At 46.0% G+C, this 21,182-nt stretch overlaps 1 protein-coding gene across 21 annotated transcripts in view; it reads left to right on the top strand.

Annotated features, from left to right (window-relative positions):
• The window catches only part of DLG2 (discs large MAGUK scaffold protein 2), a 1,415,634-nt gene that overhangs the window by 613,184 nt on the left and 781,268 nt on the right, over positions 1 to 21,182 (top strand). The window contains exon 1 of one of the 21 annotated variants that reach the window (XM_064169368.1): positions 17,072 to 17,302. The exons of the other annotated variants lie outside the window; for them this stretch is intronic. Within the exon in view, the coding sequence (XP_064025438.1) occupies positions 17,297 to 17,302 (6 nt within the window). The 5' untranslated portion in view covers positions 17,072 to 17,296. Of the gene's footprint in view, positions 1 to 17,071; positions 17,303 to 21,182 lie in introns of those variants that run through there. 21 annotated transcript variants of the gene reach the window in all.

Consider the following 21,182-nt stretch of genomic DNA (forward strand, 5'->3'; position numbering starts at 1 on the left):
GCTTCCAGATCTTCCCAGGGTGCTGGGAAAGAGGCAGATAATCTCTGACCTGATTCTGGTTCCTCTTGGCATGGAGGGTTGCAGAGGTACAAGCAGGATCTCTTGCAGATGTGCAGAGAGCACCATGTTGGTGGAACTTCTTGCCACATCGTGAGGCACTTAAATGCCTTCTGCTGGGAAACTTCAGTTTCCAGGTATTTCAAGCCCAAAACATCTGGGCTAAGCTGGTCTGAAGCATGTGGCAGAGCATAACATGTTGTCCAAGAGCAGTGAGGCAGAGGCAGCAAGGCAGAAGCAGCACACCTGCTTGCAACTTAGCTCAATTTATATTATTTGCCCGAGTGCAAAGGCTCCTTTGGCCACAGAGATTCACCAATCAGAATGGCACTTGCAAAGCTGACCATATTAGGTGAAACCAGACCATGCTCCCCTTTATTTGGGCAAGACACCCACAAGTACCTAAATACCTGTAGGTACCTGTTTATCACTTTGGGAGGGGACATAATGGCTCTAGCCTTTGTTTTCCTCCCACCCTTGCTTCCCCCATCAGCAGAAGGGTATCACAGTATCACCAAGGTTGGAAGAGACCTCACAGATCATCAAGTCCAACCTTTTACCACAGAGCTCAAGGCTAGACCATGGCACCAAGTGCCACCTCCAATCCTGCCTTGAACAGCCCCAGGGACGGCGACTCCACCACCTCCCCGGGCAGCCTATTCCAGTGTCCAATGACTCTCTCAGTGAAGAACTTTCTCCTCACCTCCAGCCTAAATTTCCCCTGGTGCAGCTTGAGGCTGTGTCCTCTTGTTCTGGTGCTGGCCACCTGAGAGAAGAGAGCAACCTCCCTCTGGCCACAACCACCCTTCAGGTAGTTGTAGACAGCAGTAAGGTCTCCCCTGAGCCTCCTCTTCTCCAGGCTAACCAATCCCAGCTCCCTCAGCCTCTCCTCGTAGGGCTTGTGGGACAATCCAGGACATCTGATAGGCCTATTAACCTTCCAGGACAAGAGATTGCAATAAGGGCTTTGTAGCATTGAACTGCAGTTGTTGGAAAGCTGAGATTTTGCAGTAACAAATCAACAACAGCGTTTGCCCTCATGAAACTAATCCTCCTAAGAGTGACTGCTTTCACAAAAATGACTCATACAGGATAAAGTTTGTACAACTCAAATCACAGTTTGATTCAGAGACTCTAGAAATCCCATGATGGCAGTACCATTAGGAACTGACAGCCTGTCACCACCCCTGTGAGCAGCTTGGCACTGCTAAGATAAGCAAACTACCATGCTCCTATAAAATTCATAACTGGCACCAATGGAGTGTAAAGGAATTTTGAAGACTAATTTGTTGCAAAGGACTTTCAAAGATCTGTTCCTATAAGGATTATATATTGCACAGCTCAAAGGTAATAAAAAATTCAGTCTACTCAATTTAAATATTTAGGAGTCAATAAAGCTTCATGTTTATTTTTCCCTACATTTCTGTCTTGGTATATTCCATTGACAACAGAAAAACCTTGAGCTAATTTTATCTGCCAAGCACCTGCCATTGCAATCATTACCTTGCAAAGGTTCAACCTATTATATTCTCTGGGGGATAAAATGCTTTTACCAGATTTGCCTAGTTTCACTTGGTCCATAAAGCCATAGAGCTGAATTATTTTAAGACAGCATGACTGTGATTTTAAGAAGTAATCTGATGCTGAAATAGTCAAGTTTGGCCTTTTCTCTGGGATCTGCTATACCTTGCTCTCACATTTACCTTTGTGTACATACTCCCACACCACAGCCTGGTCGCCGAGATGGTGACACATGGGTTTGATGGGTGGACCACGAGATGGATAAAGAACTGGCTTGATGGCTGCACCCCAAGAGTGCCTGTCAATGGCTTCATGGCCAAATGGAGGCCAGTGACAAGCAGAGTCTCTCAGGGGTCAGTCCTGGGACCAGTTTTGTTCAACATCTTTGCCCAGTTCTGTGGACAGAGGCATTGAGTGCACCATCAGCAAGTTTGCTGATGACACCAAGCTGTGTGGTGCAGCAGACAGGCTGGAGGGAAGGGATCCACCCAGAGGGACCTGGACAGGCTGGAGAGGTGGGCACAAGCCAACCTCATGAGGTTCAACAAGACCAAGTGCAGTGTCCTGCATATGTGTCAAGGCAATCCAAAGCACAAACCCAGGCTGGGCATTGGAATGGGCTGCCCAGGGAGGTGGTAGAGTCACCATCCTTGGAGGTGTTCACGAAAAGCCTGGATGAGGCACTTAGTGCCATGGTCTAGTTGATTGGCCAGGACTGGGTGCTAGGTTGGACTGGCTGATCTTGGAGGTCTCTTCCAACCTGTTGATTTTACGATTCTATACTTCAGTGTACTAAATGTGTACTAAATAAGATCTTCTCATGAAAAATAACTCTTAGCAAGTTTGTTTCCTTAGATACCTATATTTCTGCCCTTTTTTTGCCCTGTGACAATCTTGCATCCCTTAAAGTGGTTTAAAACATTTCATTCACTCTGTAGGGCAGACATCCTGCTTTCTTAACAGGGACGAGTACAGATACCTTCCACTCTAGTTTATGTATTTTAATGTCTGCAATTTACAATGCACTTGATTCATTTTGTTGGCTTTTAAAATCAATCACTGTGTTTTCCATTTTAGGCCTTTAATTGGGCTGGTTGTAAAAATAGCATTCAGTGCATTCACTGTTGCCTATTTTAAAAGGGGCATTTTGTGGCAGTTTGCTGCCGTGGTGAAGACAGAAGGGTTCAAAGATCCCAGGGCAGTTTCTGCCTGTGAGAGATGCATTATGCTGTCTCACACTTGTCTCTCTGCAAAAGAGACACTCAGCACAGACCTGAGCTGGTGAAGGAATGAAAAAAAACATTTTGAAAGTTGTTTCTGCTAGGCATAGGCTCTTGTATAGTCTCAGATCCCAGTACAAGATTGTGATGTGATGTGATGTGATGTGATGTGATGTGATGTGATGTGATGATGTGATGAGAACAGGCTTTTCCCTGCTGCTCTAGTCTGCACTCCGTCTTTCACTTCTTGCACAATGTGCCTTTTGTGCTCATGAAATTGAGTCAACAACTACCTGAAGGGAGGCTGCAGCCAGGTGGGGGTTGATCTCTTCTGCCAGGGAACCAGCAACAGAACAAGGGGACACAGTCTCAAGTTGTGGTGGGGGAGCTCTAGGCTGGATGTTAGGAGGAAGTTGTTGGCAGAGAGAGTGATTTGCCATTGGAATGGGCTGCCCAGGGAGGTGGTGGAGTCACTGTCCCTGGAGGTGTTCAAGAAAAGCCTGGATGAGGCACTTAGTGCCATGGTCTGGTTGACTGGCTAGGGCTGGGTGCTAGGTTGGACTGGATGATCTTGGAGGTCTCTTCCAACCTGGTTGATTCTATGATTCTATGAATGTGTTGTAACCAGCAGTTATAATCTCAGAAAAAACAACTTTTCTTCTCTTTGGTTGGTTTTTAATTCCAAAATTTGTCATGGATAGTCATTGTATTGCTCTTGAAGTGTAATACATTCATCATTTCTCTTCCATACTTACATTCTTAGTGTATATAATCTTACACCTGCAATTATCATCACCGTTAGTTTTGTTTGGGAAGAATTAGAATCATAATCATAAATTCATAGAATCAGAGTCATGGAATAGAAAATAATAGAATGATAGAATCAACCAGCCTAGAAGAGACCTCCAAGATCATTCAGTCCAGCCTATTACCCCACTCTAGCTAATCAATTAGACCATGGCACTAAATACCACAGCCAGGCTTTGCTTGAAGACTTCCAGGGACAGCAACTTCACCATCTCCCTGGGCAGCCCATTCCAACGGCAAATCACTCTCTCTGGGAAGAACTTCCTCCTAACATGGAATCATAGAATCAACCAGGTTGGAAGAGACCTCCAAGATCACCCAGTCCAACCTAGCACCCAGCTCTATTCAGTTAACCAGACCATGGCACTAAGTGCCTCAGCCAGGCTTTGCTTCAACACTTCCAGGGACGGCAACTCCACCACCTCCCTGGGCAGCCCATTCCAATGCCAATCACTATCTCTGGTAACAACCTCCTCCTAACATCCAGCCTAGACCTCCCCTGCCACAACTTGAGACTGTGTCCCCTTGTTCTCTTGCTGGTTGCCTGGCAGAAGAGAGCAACCCCAATCTGGCTGCAGCCTCCCTTCAGGTAGTTGTAGACAGCAATGAGAAGGTGACCAGTAGAGCTCAAAAGAATGTGTATGTCTGTCAAGAGGCATCTGTGGGCAAATGAAAATTGTTTATTAGCTCTCTGCTGAGAATTTTATTAGCAAGAAATAAGAGCTCAAGCTAAGGCAGATGGACACTTAATTTCATTTTACTGCCAAGGATTTGTGGCTCATGGATACGTAATTTCACACAGATCTGAACAGAAGCCAAACACAGCAGTTTGAATCAAGCTTAAAGAAGGAGTTTAACCTTGAGTGGGTACCTCTGGGTTATCTTACCTTTTCTGTTACACATCTTTAGCTTTCATGGAAAGAGTTGGTGTGTAGTTTATTCTTATATAGCTTTTTTGAGGCTCTGTCTGCTTATACTATGTGATCTGTCACTGGTATCAGTTTAGTAGAGAAATGAACCCAAATATACAATCATAGAACTGTCAAGGCTGCAAGGGACCTGAAGTATCATCTATTTCCAACCCCCCTGCCCTGGGCAAGGGCACCTCATGCTACATCAGGTTGCTCAGAGCCACATCCAGCCTGGTAGTATTCCAGAGATAGAGATGAGTAAGTCTGTAGCTATTCAACTAGTATGGTCATGTCACATTTCCAGGAAAAGTGAGACAGATGAGAGCTGGCATAACCTTGAAAAGCTTCACATTTAGTAGATGAGTAGTCTAGTTAAGCTAATCAACTTATTAATCATTTGATCAATCACAACTTGTTTTGCTATAAAGCTGTGTATTTTCAATTTCTAGTTAGCAATTTATCCTCATAAATTGTCATTGTTATTGGTTACACAATAGAGTGCAAGGAGTGGTGATCAATGGTGCCAAGTTCAACTGGAGACCTGTAACTAGTTGAGTCCCCAGGGATCAGTGCTGGGTCCAGTCCTGTTCAACATCTTCATCAATGACATTGATGAGGAGTCATCGTCCCTGGAGGTATTGAAGAAAAGCGTGGCTGAGGCACTTAGTGCCATGGTCTAGTTGACTGGCTAGGGCTGGGTGCTGGGTTGGAGTGGATGATGTTGGAGGTCTCTTCCAACCTGGTTGATTCTATGATTCTATGATTCCTGAGTTCAAGAGGGACAAGCATCAACTTAGGAGAGTCCAATGAAGGGCTACAAGGCTATTAATGGACTGGAGCACTGCCTTCTGGGGAAAGGCTAAGAGACCTGGGGCTTTTTAGTGTGGTGAAGAGAAGACTTAGAGGGCATCTAACAAAGGTTTATAAATGTGTGAGGGCTGGGTGTCAAGAGGGAGTGGATAGGCTCTTCTCAGTTGTACCCTGTGATAGGACAAGGGACAATGGATGTAAACTGCAGCACAGGAAGTTCCACCTCAACATGTGGAAGAACTTCTTTACTGTAAGGTTCGTGGAGCACTGGAACAGGTTTTCCAGGGAGGTTGTGGAGTCTTCTTCTCTGGAGACTTTCAAGACCCATCTGGATGCATTCTTGTGCTAGGTTATATGGTCCTGCTCTGGCAGCAGGGTTGGATTCGATGATCTCCAGGGGTCACTTCCAACCCCTGACATCCTGTGATCTGTGATTTATTTTGGCCACAGTGCCTCTGTACCCTGAATTGTGCCAGTCTCCAAGCTATATGCAAACACAGAGATCTGCATTCAATCTGTGACACTGCAATTGTTTGGGGAGCAAATCTGGCCCATACTCCACATCTCTGTGTTACAACTTTCCCTTTCCAATATCTCTTATGCTCTACCTACTCTACTATTAACTGTGGTCTGTCTTGAGGTCCTCACTTTATAGCACATTAATTGTCCTGCACAGCACCTCTATAAGCACTTGTGTAACACCTCACACTTTCTGAGTCTACAGGGCCGGGGTGCACGACAAAGAACTCCTTCACTCTCCTTCTAGGGAATGATAATCTCCATAGCACCAGGCCTGAATTTTCTGCTATCATTTTGAACAGGACTTAAATCACACATGTGATTGCACTGTAAAGTCCATGGGAAGGGTTAGAGTCTGGCCTCCAGAATGCAGAGAGATACAGTAGGTGTGTGGTGTTCTGTGTGATGCTGCTGTGCTTTCCTCTATTAAAGACACGCCAGCACTGCAAATGTCTGACTAAATTTTATGCTGATAATTATTTCTAGATCTCATTATTGCCCTGCAGTGCTGTTACCACAGTCTGGTAATAATCCTGAGGCAATGCAGTTATTACTCAGATGTGTAAAAGCACATTGTAATAATACACTGAGCTGTGCCCCTGCAGCTGCTGGGAAGATAGGAATAGCCACGTTTGGCACCACCGTAATGAGTCTTTAGCACTAAATGTGCAAGGCTCTGTTATTAAATCATGAAGCTCATGAGACTAATTCAAGTTTGTTTGAACAGTCTAGGCTCAGTTCTGCATGAATTGAAGACTTAGAATGATAGAATCAGTCAGGATTGGAAGGAATCACAGGGATCATCTAGTTCCAACCCTTCTGCCATGGTCAGAGACACCCTACCCTAGATCAGACTGCCCACAGCCTCACCCAGCCTGGCCTTAAACACTTCCAGGGATGGGGCCTCAACCACCTCCCTGGGCAACCCATTCCAGCCTCTCACCACTCTCATGCTCAAGAACTTCCTCTTCACATCCAGTCTGAACCTACCCACCTCCAGCTTTGCTCCGTAAATTAGCTCCTCTTCATTATACAGAAGCTTAGATTAATCCATAGAATCATATAATAGTTTGGTTTGGATTGGAATGAACCTCTAAAGGTCATCTAGACCAGCCACCCTGCAATAAGAAGGGATATCTTCAATTAGATCAGAGTCCCTTTCAACTTAGCCTTAAATGTTTCCAGGGACAGGGCATCTACCACCTCTCTGGTCAATCTCTTCCAATATTTTACCACTCTCATCAAATAAAATTACTTCTTCATGTCTAACCTGAATCTCCCTTTTCTTTTGTTTGTTTAAAACCATTACCCATTGTCTTGCTGCAACAGATCCTACTAAAACATTATTTTTAATAAGCCTCTTTTAAAGCATACCATAGGGTCTCTCCTATGGGTGTAGCCCCACCTGGCTACAGCCTCCCTGTAGAAGAAGAGGCTCAGGGGTGACCTCATTGCTATCTATAACTACCTGAAGGGAGGCTGCAGCCAGGTGGGGGTTGGTCTCTTCTGCCAGGGAACCAGCAACAGAACAAGGGGACACAGCCTCAAGTTGTGGTGGGGGAGGTCTAGGCTGGATGTTAGGAGGAAGTTGTTGGCAGAGAGAGTGATTGGCATTGGAATGGGCTGCCCAGGGAGGTGGTGGAGTCGCCATCCCTGGAAGTGTTCAAGCAAAGCCTGGCTGAGGCACTTAGTGCCATGGTCTAATTGATTGGCTCGGGCTGGGTGCTAGGTTGGAGTGGATGATGTTGGAGGTCTCTTCCAACCTGGTTGATTCTATGATTCTCCCTGGAGCCTTCTCTTCTTGAGGCTGAACAACCCCTACTCTCTCAGCCTTTACATACAGATGAGGTGTTCCAATTCTCTGCTCACTTTTGTGGCTTGTTCTGGACCTACTCAATTCAAGAAAGATGTTGAGGTGCTGAAACATGTCCAGAGAAGGGCAACAAAGCTGGTGAGGGGCCTGGAGCACAAATCCTATGAGGAGAGGTTGAGGGACCTGGGCCTGTTTAGCCTGGAGAAGAGGAGGCTCAGGGGGTGATCTTATTACTGTCTACAACTACCTGAAGGGACATTGTAGCCAGGTGGGGGGTGGCCTCTTCTCCCAGGCAACCAGCAATAGACAAGGGGACACAGTCTCAAGTTGTGCCGGGGTAGGTCTAGGCTGGATATTAGGAAGAAGTTCTTCACAGAGAGAGTGATTTCCCATTGGAATGGGCTGCCCAGGGAGGTGGTGGAGGCACCGTCCCTGGGGGTCTTCAAGAAAAGACTGGCTGAGGCACTTAGTGCCATGGTCTAGTTGACTGGCTAGGGCTGGGTGCTAGGTTGGACTGGATGAGCTTGGAGGTCTCTTCCAACCTGGTTGATTCTATGATTCTACGATTCTATGATTCTACTCCAGCAGGTCCATGTCCTTCTTGTTCTGAGAGTGCCAGACCTGAGTGCAGTAGAGCAGATGGGATTTCATCCAAGCTGAGTAATGCAGCAGGATCACCTCATTGATCTTGCTGGCCATGCTTCTTTCTGTGTCGCCCAGAATCCAATTGGCAATCAGCAGACAGTCTGTCATGAAAAGACTGTGCAAATAACAACACTATTTTGAATCATTCTTCAGGGCTATCTGTGTACAAACTAGGCATGATTCAGCATTGAAATCATCTTTAAATAGAGACTTCTAGTATTAAAAGCATGCATGTATGTATGTATACAAAGTAATTGACAGAAGGAGTACTCCAAACTATAGAATCAGTTGGGCTTTGGGATATTGTCACTTATACACAGAAACATGGAGTGCCAGGTTGGAAGGGACTTCAAGGATCATCTGGTCCAGCCTTCCTTGGCAAAAGCACGGTCTTAAGCTGGTCCAGCACTCTATCCAGATGGATCTTAAGTGTCCTGTGTTGGGAAATCCACTGCCATCCTTGGGATTATTCCAATGGTTAATTGTTCTTGTGAAAAATCCTAATCAGAGTTATAATTGATAACTTGTATTGATTATCCCTCCTTTTTTTCCCCATATGCCTCCATCTTCTTTATAAACACTCTTTGGAATACATTAAGGACCTTCCTAAGTCTTGAACAAAATCTTAGTCTTTCCTTATATGTCACTTTCCTAGTCCTGTAATCATCTTTCTGGCCCTTCTTTGGGCTCTTCACAGCCTGCCCACATCTATTTTGTCACACAATGAGCACGTGTGTTTAGACCAAATGTGGTGTGACAAAAGCTGAGTGGGGTGGGATAATGTCTTGTGCTAGTTTGAAGCTAGCTGGAATATTTTGGTGAGAAGATAAGATTATAAGCTGCAAAAAGGAAACAGCAGTGATGTCTACCTCACTCATAGGCTTGCTGAGATGCATGAAAACCACACAAACATAGATAACACAGTGATGTGTGTCTCTGGCTGCCTGCACTTCTCTCCCTAACCTGCTGTCTGTGTAACTAATCCTCCTGCTTTCTAACCTGTAACAACTACCTGAAGGGAGGCAGTACCCAGGTGGGGGTTGCTCTCTTCTCCCAGGCAACAACCAGCAACAGAACAAGGGGACACAGTCTCAAGTTGTGCCAGGGGACATATAGGTTGGATGTTAGGAGGAAGTTCTTCCCAGAGAGAGTGATTGGCATTGGAATGGGCTGCCCAGGGAGGTGGTGGAGTCACCATCCCTGGAGATGTTCAAGAAAAGCCTGTCTGAGGCACCTAGTGCCATGGTCTAGTTGACTGGGCAGGGCTGGGTGCTAGGTTGGCCTGGCTGATCTTGGAGGTCCCTTCCAACCTGGATGATTCTATGGCAGATTCTGTGATATGATTCATATCTAAAGCCTTGGAGATCCAGGTAGACAATGTCACCACACATGAACTGACTACTTTGTCATAAAAGGTGATCAGGTTTGCAAAGCATGATTTGCCCTTGGTGTGTCTATGTTGGCTTTTTCCAATCTTGTGCTTCATTTGATGTGTAATAGCTCTCAGGAGGATTCATTCCATAACTTTAAAGGGGACTGAAGTCAGACTGATGGGATTATAATTTCCTGGGTCTGCCTTTAGGGCTTTCTTATAGATGAGGGTAACATCAGCATTCTTCCAGTCTCCTGAGGTGTCCCTCCATCTCATTATCTTAATTGTGCTCAGTAGATTTTTATGTGAGCTCTCAAAACACACAAGTGTGTTGATACAGAGGTGGAAAAGCAATAAACTTCATGTGAAAGAAAGCAACTTCTTAATTATATTTTTACATTAGGGTACACATAAATGATCCATTATTAAGCATGCAGTCTGTTGAAAGGTCCCAATATTTAACATGCAAAAGGTGTTGCAGCAAGCAATTGTGTTGAAGTTTCAAACTCAAATGAAACCAAGTCAAACTCATTGCTAGAATAAGAAAGATGGTTGATGTTGTTTACTCTAGTAAGACTTCATTGCAGATTAATACTATTAGACCATTATGTATTTAATTAATTTGCAGATAGCAGAACACTGGGAAAATGTTGTGGTAGTCACACTCGGTTGTTTTCAATTTTGAATTAGTATTGATGCTGTCCAAGCTGAGTAAAAGCTATCTTGCATTTAAGCTGGTGGGCTTAGGACACAAATACAGGAAGAACAACTAAAGCAAAAATGTGTTCACTTGATCATCACAGAATCACAAAATGTCAGAGGCTGGAAGGGACCTTGAAAGATCATCCAGTCCAAACCCCCTGCTGGAACAGAATCACCTATACCAGATCATACAGGAATGCATCCAGGCAGGTCTTGAATATCTCCAGAGAGGGAGACTCCATAGCCCCCCTGGGCAGCCTGTTCCAGTGCTCTGTCACCCTCACACAGGAAAAAAAACTTACCATGTTACATAGAACTTCTGGGCCACTCAATTCAAGAGAGATGTTGAGGTGCTGGAACATGTCCAGAGAAGGGTGACAAAGCTGGTGAGGGGCCTGGAACACAGCCCTGTGAGGAGAGGCTGAGGGAGCTGGGGATGTGCAGCCTGCAGAAGAGGAGGCTCAGGGGGGACCTCATTGCTGTCTACAACTACCTGAAGGGAGGCTGTAGCCAGGTGGGGCTTGATCTCTTCTTCCAGGCAACCAGCAGCAGAACAAGGGGACACAGTCTCAAGTTGTGCCGGGGGAGGTCTAGGCTGGATGTTAGGAGGAAGTTGTTGGCAGAGAGAGTGATTGGCATTGGAATGGGCTGCCCAGGGAGGTGGTGGAGGCACCGTCCCTGGAGGTGTTCAAGAAAATCCTGGCTGAGGCACTTAGTGCCATGGTCTGGTTGATTGGCTAGGGCTGGGTGCTAGGTTGGACAGGATGATCTTGGAGGTCTCTTCTAAGCTGCTTGATTCTATGATTCTATGCTTCAACTTCCACCCATTGCCCTGTGTCCTGTTGTTGGGCATTGATGAGCAAAGCCTGGCTCCATCCTCCTGGCATTCACCCTTTACTGATTTATAACCCTGAATGAGGTCACCTCTCAGTCTCCTCTTCTCCAAGCTAAAGAGCCCCAGCTCCCTCAGTCTCTCCTTGTAAGGAAGATGTTCCACTCCTTTCATCATTCTTGTAGCTCTGTGATCGACCCTTTCAAGCAGTTCCCTGAGGTCCTTCTTGAACTGGGGACTTCAGAACAGGACACAATATTCCAGATGCAGCCTCACCAGGGCAGAGTAGAGGGGGAGGAGAACCTCACTCAACCTACTACCCATAGCCCTTCTAATACACCCCAGAACGACATTGGCCTTCTTGGCCAGAAGTGCACATTGCTGGCTCGTGCTCAGCCTTTCTTCCCCAAGGACCTCCAGGTCCCTTTCCCCTTCACTGCTCTTCAACAGGTCTATACTGAAACATGGGGTTGTTCTTTCCCAAGCATCATCATCATGGCATAGCATACAAAGGGTGGCAAAAGCAGTGAGTAAAACACAGAGTAGTTGTAGGCTTTTTCCCCCAAGATATCTTTTTTTTGGTTGTTGTTGCTACAGATAAGAACAAAATGATCAAATTTTTAACCTTGTTTTTTTTTTTTAGATTCTTCTGATCTCAATATAATGGTAATGATGAAGGAAAGTTTCCAGTCCTAGTCCAATTATGCTACTCATACATTATTCCCCCTTATAACCTCTCCAGTCTTCCTAATTCCATGGCAAATGTCCTTTAGATACTCGTCACACCTGAATTTCACGAGTCGGTGCTTCAGGAGATCAAGTGTGCATGGCCAACCAGAACAAATGTAATGTTTTCAAGTTACAACTCCCAAGGTCACAAATACAGAGCATAAAAAACATTCCTGAATTTTCAGTCACTGAATTACTAAGAAAAGTGTACTCTTCTTCACTATTGCCCTTTCAGTTCCTTCTTGTGGCATACATCATAGAATCAATCAGGATTGGAAGGGACCACAAGGATCATCTAGTTCCAACTCCCCTGCCATGGCCAGGGACACCCTACCCTAGATCAGGCTGCCCACAGCCTCATCCAGCCTGGCCTTAAACACCTCCAGGGCTGAGGCCTCAACAGCTCCCTGGGCAACCCATTCCAGGCTCTCACCACTCTCATGCTCAACAACTTCCTCCTCACATCCAGCGTCAGTCTCCCCACCTCCAGCTTTGCTCCATTCCCCCTAGTTCTGTCACTCCTTCGTAGCCTAAAAAGTCCCTCCCCAGCTTTTTTGTAGGTCCCCTTCAGATACTGGAAGGCCACAATAAGGTCACCTCAGAGCCTCCTCTTCTCCAGGCTGAACAGCCCCAACTCCTTCAGTCTGTCCTCATAGCAGAGCTGCTCCAGTCCTCTGAGTGTTCTCATGGCCCTTCCCTGGACACACTCCAGCATCTCCACATCCCTCTTGTCACAGGGGCTCCAGACCTGGATGCAGTACTCAGGTGGGGTCTCACCAGAGTGGAGTAGAGGGGAAGAATCACTTCCCTTGACCTGACTGCCACACTTCTCCTGATGCAGTCTCTCCAGTCAGGGGGGTTGGAACTAGATGATCCTTGTGTTCCCTTCCAACCCTGGCTGATTCTATGATTGTATGACTTGCTAGAGGGCAGGGATGCCATCCAGAGGGACCTGGACAGGCTGGAGAGGTGGGCTCAGGTCGAACTCATGACATTCAACAAGGCCAAGTGTAAGCTCATGCACCTAAGTCAACACAATCTCAAGCACAGATAGAGACTGGATGGCGAATGGCTGAGAGCAGCCCTGAGGAAAAGGACCTGGGAGTCTAGGTTGATGAAAAGCTGAACACAAGCAGGCATTGTGAGTGCAGCCCAGACAGCAACTGTGTGCTGGGCTGCAGCAAAAGCAGTGTGGCCAGCAGAGCAAGGGAAGGGATTCTCCCCCTTTATTCTGCTCTCCTCAAACCCCACCTGGAGTACTGTGTGCAGTTCTGGAGCCCCCAGCACAAGAAGGACATTGAAGTGTTGGAGTTAGTCCAGAGGAGGGCCATGAAGATGCTCAGAGGGCTGCAGCAGCTCTGCTATGAGGACAGGCTACAAGAGTTGGGGTTCTTCAGCCTGCAAAAGAGAAGGCTTTGAGAAGACCTTATAGTGGTCTTCCAATATCTGGAGTGACCTACAGGCAGGATGGGGAGGGACTATTGACAAGGTCTTGTCAAGACAGGACAAGGGGTAATGGGTTTAAACTGGCAGAGGGGAGATTTAAACTAGAGGTTTGGAAAAGGTTCTTTCCAGCAAGAGTGGTGAGACACTGGCACAGGTTGCCCAGGGTGGGTGTGGCTGCTGTCTCCCTGGAGGTGTTCAAGGTTAGGCTGGATGAGGCCTTGAGCAACCTGTTCTAGTGGGAGATGTCCCTGCCTATAGCATGGGGTTAGAACTGGATGATCCTTGAGGTCCCTACCAACCTACACCATTCTATGCTTTTATGATTCTATAAATGTCTTCATTTGAATAGCATGTAAAATTTAGCAGATCTCACAAATAATCCACCTATTTTATAAATACTTATGGCTAGCTTTAGCCTGGACTCTGAACAATGACTCATTTTTCATAGTGTCTACATCCATGTACAGCTTTTGGCTGTTACAGCCCACAAACAGATAGGGATGTTGCAATCTATTTATGGCAAAAGAAAATAAAATACAACCTACCACTCTTAGATATTTTTATTCCATGAGCAACACTTCCAGACATAATTTTAGAAGGAAAAGTAGTTAGTATTTTATTGAATTCTACCCCTGTATTAAATTATCTTATAATATGACATTGAATTCAGAACACTGAATGCATAAAGTTAGTTTGTAACATATCTGGTGCCCAGAGATGCTTGGGAAAGCCAGAGGTACTTATCAGAGCCCTTCACAAATTGTGCCTGAAGAGAAACCACTGAACTATTGGAAAGTATTTATCAGGTTCATTAAATATTAGGCTTAATAGTGTAGAGCTATAAGCCACAGTGGGGCTGATTTGCATTAGGAAGTCCAGAAGGGTATGTGTGTGTGTGTATAGCTGCTTAACATCTCCAATAGCTTTCCAGGTCAAGAAGCATGCATTAGAAAGCTTTAGGAATTATTTTGGTTTCACTGGATTTCTACTTGTCAAAGGGAAGGTAGCCCTTGGAAAATTCCTGAGTGTCTTCAAAGACACTAACATGAATCAAGGTGGAAGAGGGAGGAGGTTGTGCTCCCAGTTTTCCCAGAGACACACAGATAAGGACATATATATGTACCCTCTAAAATGACCTTAGAAAGTTGACCTGAGCATTGATGAAATGTTTCATCAGCTCTGGGAAATGACAGAAGTAAATCATAGACTCAGTCAGGGTTGGAAGGGATCACAAGGATCAGTCAGTTCCAACCCCCCTGCCATGGGCAGGGACACCGTAGCCTAGATCAGGCTGCCCACAGCCTCATCCCACCTGGCCTTAAACACCTCTAGGGAGGGAGCCTCAGCCATCTCCCTGAGCAACCCATTCCAGCCTCTCACCACTCTCATGCTCAACAACTTCCTCCTTATGTCCAGTCTGAAACTTCCCATCTCCAGCTCTGCTCCATCCCCCAGCTCTGCTCCATTCCCCCTAGTGACAGGTAGTCCTGTCACTACCTGATAGCCTAAAATTGGAGCAAGGAAGATCTCAACTCTTTCATTTGAATCTTCCTGTTCATAGAATCATAGAAGGAGCTATTATGTAGTGCTTTAGGTGTTTAATAGACCTTTGGATGAGGAGAAGCTCAGGGACATGGTCTAAGAGTTGCTTAAAGGGACATGTTAAATTGTGGTTGGGCCTGATGATTTTGAGGTCTTTTCCAACCAGGAGATTCTATAATTCTACAACATAGATTATAAAAAGAGGAAGAGTGAGAAAAGAATCAACCCAGAGGTTTAAGTCGAGCATACATATGTTTAGTCTTTTGGAAATGTGTCAGCATAATTTCAAACTGCAGAATCCTATTTAATAAGTAGATGTGAGCTGGAGGCTTGGCTGTGCAGGTGTCTGTGTGAAAAGGGGCATGGAAGATGAATTTCACCCTTTCTGAAGCACTGAACACAGCAGGATTGTGACTAATGCAGAAGTAGTATTCTGTTCCTGTACACAGTAAGGTCAACACGGAGCAAGGGGCAGTGGCCTCAAGCTGAGACTGGGTAAGCTTAGATTGGATATTAGGAAGAAGTTTTTCATGGAGGCAGTGGAGGGAATTTTTCATGGAGGGAGTGGAATGAGCTGCCCAGGGAGGTGGTTGAGTTGCCAACCCTGGATGTGTTTTAAGGGTTGTTTGCATGTGGTGCTTAGGGATATGCTTTAAGGTGAATCTTGTAGAGTAGGGTTATAGGCTGGACCTGGTGATCCTGAGGGTCTTTTCCAGCCTGGATGTTTCTGTGATTCTGTGGTTTTCTCATTGCTTTAAGCTCACTAGAGCCAATAGCTATTTGTTAACCAGTGATGACAGATGGGTATAAGGGTGCTACAAAATAAGAACCCAATTTCAGCACCAAGATATAGATGGAACCCTTGGGACACACAATGTTACCAACTTTCCACAATATTACTTATCTTGTCTGCTAAGTATTGGAAAAACCAAGACTGCTTCTGTATGTATCAATAGCTTCAGGAGACTGAGATCTCCATGGGAGTTAGTAAAATAGGCTATAATAGGTTTGGAGGTCGTTGGCTCTTCTGGGGGCTCTGCTGTTCTAGTGTAAACATTCACAATGAAAAATCCACTTCTGGAAGTTACAGTCACAGGACACAAAGCTCATAGCCCTATGGAGGGTTGAAAGATACATCCAAACCACGAGGAGGTCCTGCTGCAGGGTGGGACAAACCTGGCTCAGCTGCAGGCTGCTGGAAGCTTCCATTTGTCTGGTGCTCATTTTCGTTCTTAAACTGTGTATTGGAAATTAGTAATAGTTGTGAATTATGAATATTCTTTTCTGTATTAATTTTTAATTAATATTCAAAAAGCAGGGAAATTCCCTGAGATTCCTTGGATTTTCAGTCGACAGGTCGATAGGGCTGGGTGCTAAGTTGGACTGGATGATCTGGGAGGTCTCTTCCAACCCTGATGATGATACTATGAATTGCACAGAATTAAGCAGTTTAAACAGTCAGAACTTGGAAACTATTAATGCAAAACCAGGAACAATTTGAACTCCTATGGAGTCTTGGTAGACAACCAGCAACAGAACAAGGGGACGCAGTCTCAAGTTGTGCCAGGGGAAGTATAGGCTGGATGTTAGGAGGAAGTTGTTGCCAGAGAGAGTGATTGGCATTGGAATGGGCTGCCCAGGGAGGTGGTGGAGTCACCATCCCTGGAGGTGTTGAAGCAAAGCCTGGCTGAGGCACTTAGTGCCATGGTCTGGTTGACTGGCTAGGGCTGGGTGCTAGGTTGGACTGGATGATCTTGGAGGTCTCTTCCAACCTGGTTGAGTCTATGGTTCTATATTCTATTTTTTTCACTCCAGCAGATGTACTCAGGACTCTTTCGGTCCCTCAGTAAGTCTCCTGTATCCAAGACACTTTCAAAGTCGCGATGAGGATCCCAGGGTAACACACAAATTATCTGGGGCAGAGGGGAAGGAGCTGCTGCTAAGCCTCTCGTGTCAGCTGCAACAGGTGGCTGCCGTAACGAGCTGCTAACGCGCAGAGGCAGGTGGCAGGGGCAGGACGGCAGGTGCAGGACGGCGGTTGCAGAAAAGCAGGTGCAGGAAGGTGTGGTTTCGAAATCAGCCCCCTTCAACACTTCATTTTGGGACTCGAACTGGCCAATAGGCACCGGCGCCGCTGTTCTGGCCAATGAATTCACAGCTCTGTCCCTCCTTTAGCCCCGCAGGCACGTTGAGGGCAGCGCCAGACACCTGACGCGGCGCTAAGCCCCTCAGCCCTCACGGCTTTGCTGGGGCCGTACCCTTGTTGTTCGCTCCGGGACCCTGGCACAAGAGGAGGACTGCAAGGGTTAAACCAGCCGGGAAGGATTTCTGCCCTGCAGTCATGATTTGCAGGGGAAATACCCGAGACTTATGCAGGTATGAAATCCCTCTCTGCTTTCTAAATTGCTCTTTAGAGGTTTGAAGTTCTGAGCTCTAGAAACTTCGCAGGAGTCCTCAAAGATGTTGTGCTTCTGAGAGATTCTGCTTGCCGGGAGTGGAAACAGGCAGTGAGAAACGCGGTAGGAAATAATAGTTCATGTCGTATTGTGGTCTTAAGTACTGTGCACTTGGTTGTTTACACACTTAATGGGTTATAACTCATTGCCTGGTAAACTGAAAGTACTTAATGTGTGCATGTTGTGCTGGTTTGAAGCAGGCTGGAGTGTTTTGGTGAGAAGATCTAGATCATAGGCTGTGAAGGGAAAGCAGTGGTGATGTCTACTCCCCTCAGAGTCTTGCTGAAGAAGAAAGAAATGTCGACATAAGATTACACTCTCACCATTTTTGGGCACTTTGCTTCTGGCTTCTGATTGAGCTACAGCTCCCTAACCTCACCTTCCACTCGCCTTTGCTTCTTAACCTCTTGGCTGAACCTCTGTTTTTCCTTAGGACTGGGGTAAGGTTGAGAGGGGCAGGGGGAAGGTGCAGGGGTGGTTGAGAGCCCCTCCTGGGGACTCAGGTTTCTGGGAGGGGAGTTCACAGTTTCACAGTATCACCAACGTTGGAGGAGACCTCACAGATCATCAAGTCCAACCCTTTACCACAGAGCTCAAGGCTAGACCATGGCACCAAGTGCCACGTCCAATCCTGCCTTGAACAGCTCCAGGGACGGCGACTCCGCCACCTCCCCGGGCAGCCCATTCCAGTGTCCAATGACTCTCTCAGGGAAGAACTTTCTCCTCACCTCCAGCCTAAATCTCCCCTGGCGCAGCCTGAGGCCGTATTACCTTTTCCCTTGTATATTTCTGTCTATACTGTAAATAGCTGCTTGTTTATTGTGCCAGCTGTAAATAAATAGCTTCATTTATATTCCCAGAGCTGGCTGAGTCTAGTCTGGGTGACTTCTACAGTGTGGGGGGGCAGGGAACACCCAGACCACCACACATGTTAATATACATGAGCCAGCAGAGTGCCCAGGTGGCACGGAAGGCCAGTGGCATCTTAGCTTCTCTCAGGAGCTTTGTGGCCAGCAGCACTAGGGAGGTAACTCTGCCCCTCACCTCGGCACTGCTGTGGCCTCACCTCGGGCACCTGTGCAGCTCTGGGCCTCTCACTGCAAGGATATGGAGGTGCTGGAGCAGGTGCAGAGGAGAGCAACGAGATTGGTGAGAGGGCTGGAGGGAAAGTCTGACGAGGAGAGGCTGAGGCAGCTGGAGTGGTTCAGCCTAGAGGGGATTCAGAGGGGACTTTATCACTCTCTACAACCACCTTAAGGGAAGCTGTGGTTAAATGGGGGTGAGGCTCTTCTCCCAGGCTGCTTGTGACAGGGTAAGAGGGCACGGCCTGAAGTTGCACCAGGGGAGGTTTAGGTTGGGTGTTAGGAAGCACTTCCTCATGGAAAGGGGAATTAAACACTGGAATGGAGTGCTCAGGGAGGTGGTGGAGTCACTGTCTTTGTAGGTCTTTATGGAAAGATTGGATGTGGCACTTAGTGGCACGGCCTAGTTGCTGTGGCGGTGTTAGGTCATAAGCTGGACTGGATGGTCTGAGAGGTCTATTCCAGCCTTAATGATTCTCTGATTCTCAGTGTCAGGAAAATAATAGTCTTAGAATCATAGAATCAACCAGGTTGAAAGAGATCTCCAAGATCATCCAGTCCAGCCTATCCCCAGCTCTAGCCAGTCAACCAGACCATGGCACAAAGTACCTCAGCCAGGCTTTGCTTCAACATCTCCAGGGACAGTGACTCCACCACCTCCCTGGGCAGCCCATTCCAATGCCAATCACTCTCTCTGGCAACAACTTCCTCCTCTTGGATACATTCAGATGCTGGATATATTAAATAGAGGGCAGAATGTCAGACCTGCTGGGTCTTCCTCATCAGCAACTTTTAGTTAGTATTTGACGTAACTTTAAACCAATGCAAGGTATCACAACAGATTAGGGAGAAACTTGAGCCATGAATTGTTTTTTGTTATGAACTCCTGTCAAACTCACATACCGTGTTTATTGCTTAGCTGTGAAAACAGTCACTACCTAACAGAAATGAGTTTTCACTGCAGAAAAACTGAGTGAAGACACACTGCATAAATTAGGAGTGATGTGGTACCTGTTAGACTGATGCCAGCACATGCACTGCAATATCTCTGATAGCTTTCTGCCGTTGGAACTTTGCAAATTAAGGGTAAACTTGGAGCTAGTAAAACTTTCCATCCTTGGAAAGACAAATATCATAGCATCACAGAATGTTTTGGGTTGGAAGGGACTTGGAAAAATTATCTAGTTCTAACCATGCTGCCATGAATGTGGACACCTAACAGTGGATTTGGCTGTCAAAGCTCTGGTCAGCCAGACCTTGAACACCTCCAGGGAAGAGGGATCCACAAATTGCCTGGGCAACCTGTTTCAGTGTTTCATTGTCCTCACCATAAAGGATTTCTTTCAAATATGTTGTGATGGTTTGGGTGTTCCCCACCCCCCCCACCTTAGAAATCACCCAGACTAGACCAGGCCAGCTCTGGAAATATGAATGAAGCTTATATTTACAGCTAGGACAATATACAAGCAGATATTTACAGTATATACAGTTATAGACAGAAATAGACAAGGGAAAAGGCAATACAGAAACACAACAGCCCTCCCAGAACCTGAGTCCCCAGGAGGGGCTCTCAGTCACCCTTTCACCTTCCCCCTGCCCCTCTCAACCTTATCCCAGTCCCAAGGAAGAACGGAGGTTCAGACAGAGGTTAAGAAGCTAAGTGGGTTAGTCCAAAATGGAGGGTGAGGTTAGAGAGATGCAGCTCAGCCAGCAGCCCGAGTGAGAGTGATGCTGAGTGTTCCTGTGGTTCTGTAGAAGTAGACATCATCATTGTTTTCTTTTTACAGTCTATAATCTACTTCTTCTCACCAAAACATTCTAGCCTGCTTCAAACTAGCACATATGTAATCTAAATCTAGCCTTGTTCAGTTAAAAACCATTACCCTTCATTCTAGCACTACAGACCCTGACATAGAATTCCTCCCCACCTTTCCTGTAGCACTTAAGTACTGAAAGGCTGCTATAACGTCTTCTCAAAGCCTTCTCTTCTTCAGCTGAACAATCCCAGTTCCCTCTCTGTCTTCACAAGAGAGCTATTCCATTTCTCTGATCATCTTTGTGTCCCTCTTCTGAATCCATCTGAGAACTGAGACTTGTTTTCTGGGCTGCGAGTGCACATTGCTGGCTCATGTTCAGCATTTCATCTACAACACCCACATGTCATAGAATCATAGAATCAACCAGGTTGGAAGAGACATCCAACATCATCCAGTTCAACCTAGCACTCAGACCTGTCCAATTAAATAGGCCATGGCACCAAGTGCCTCATCCAGTCTTCTCTTGAACACCTCCAGGGATGGCGACTCCACTACCTCCCTGGGCAGTCTTTCTGCTCTCAACCAACTCATTGCTCAGCTTTATTTTATTTGTTATGAATCTTTGCCTCTAGACAGTAAAATAAAGTAGTATCATCTACATACATTCAAGTCCAATGCTGACTGCATAGGATATAAAAAAATGTGTTATTGAGGTTACAATTCATGAATCAAGATTTGCAAGCATCTCCTTCTGGTTTATGACACCTGTGCAGATATCCATGAACTGATAAAAGAACTTTAATGTGAATTCCTCTCTAAAGGAATGCCACAATGTCTCCAAAATGCATTTACATTATTGCTTAAGCACCCAAATTAGGGAAGCTTTTGCATAAATAAAAGTATTCTGTAACATGACTTGGAAAGGAAAGACTTTTCACTAATCTGGGATCATTTTTGTGTA

Source organism: Pogoniulus pusillus, chromosome 3 (genome assembly GCF_015220805.1).
Source record: "Pogoniulus pusillus isolate bPogPus1 chromosome 3, bPogPus1.pri, whole genome shotgun sequence".
Classification (NCBI taxonomy): Eukaryota; Metazoa; Chordata; class Aves; order Piciformes; family Lybiidae; genus Pogoniulus; species Pogoniulus pusillus.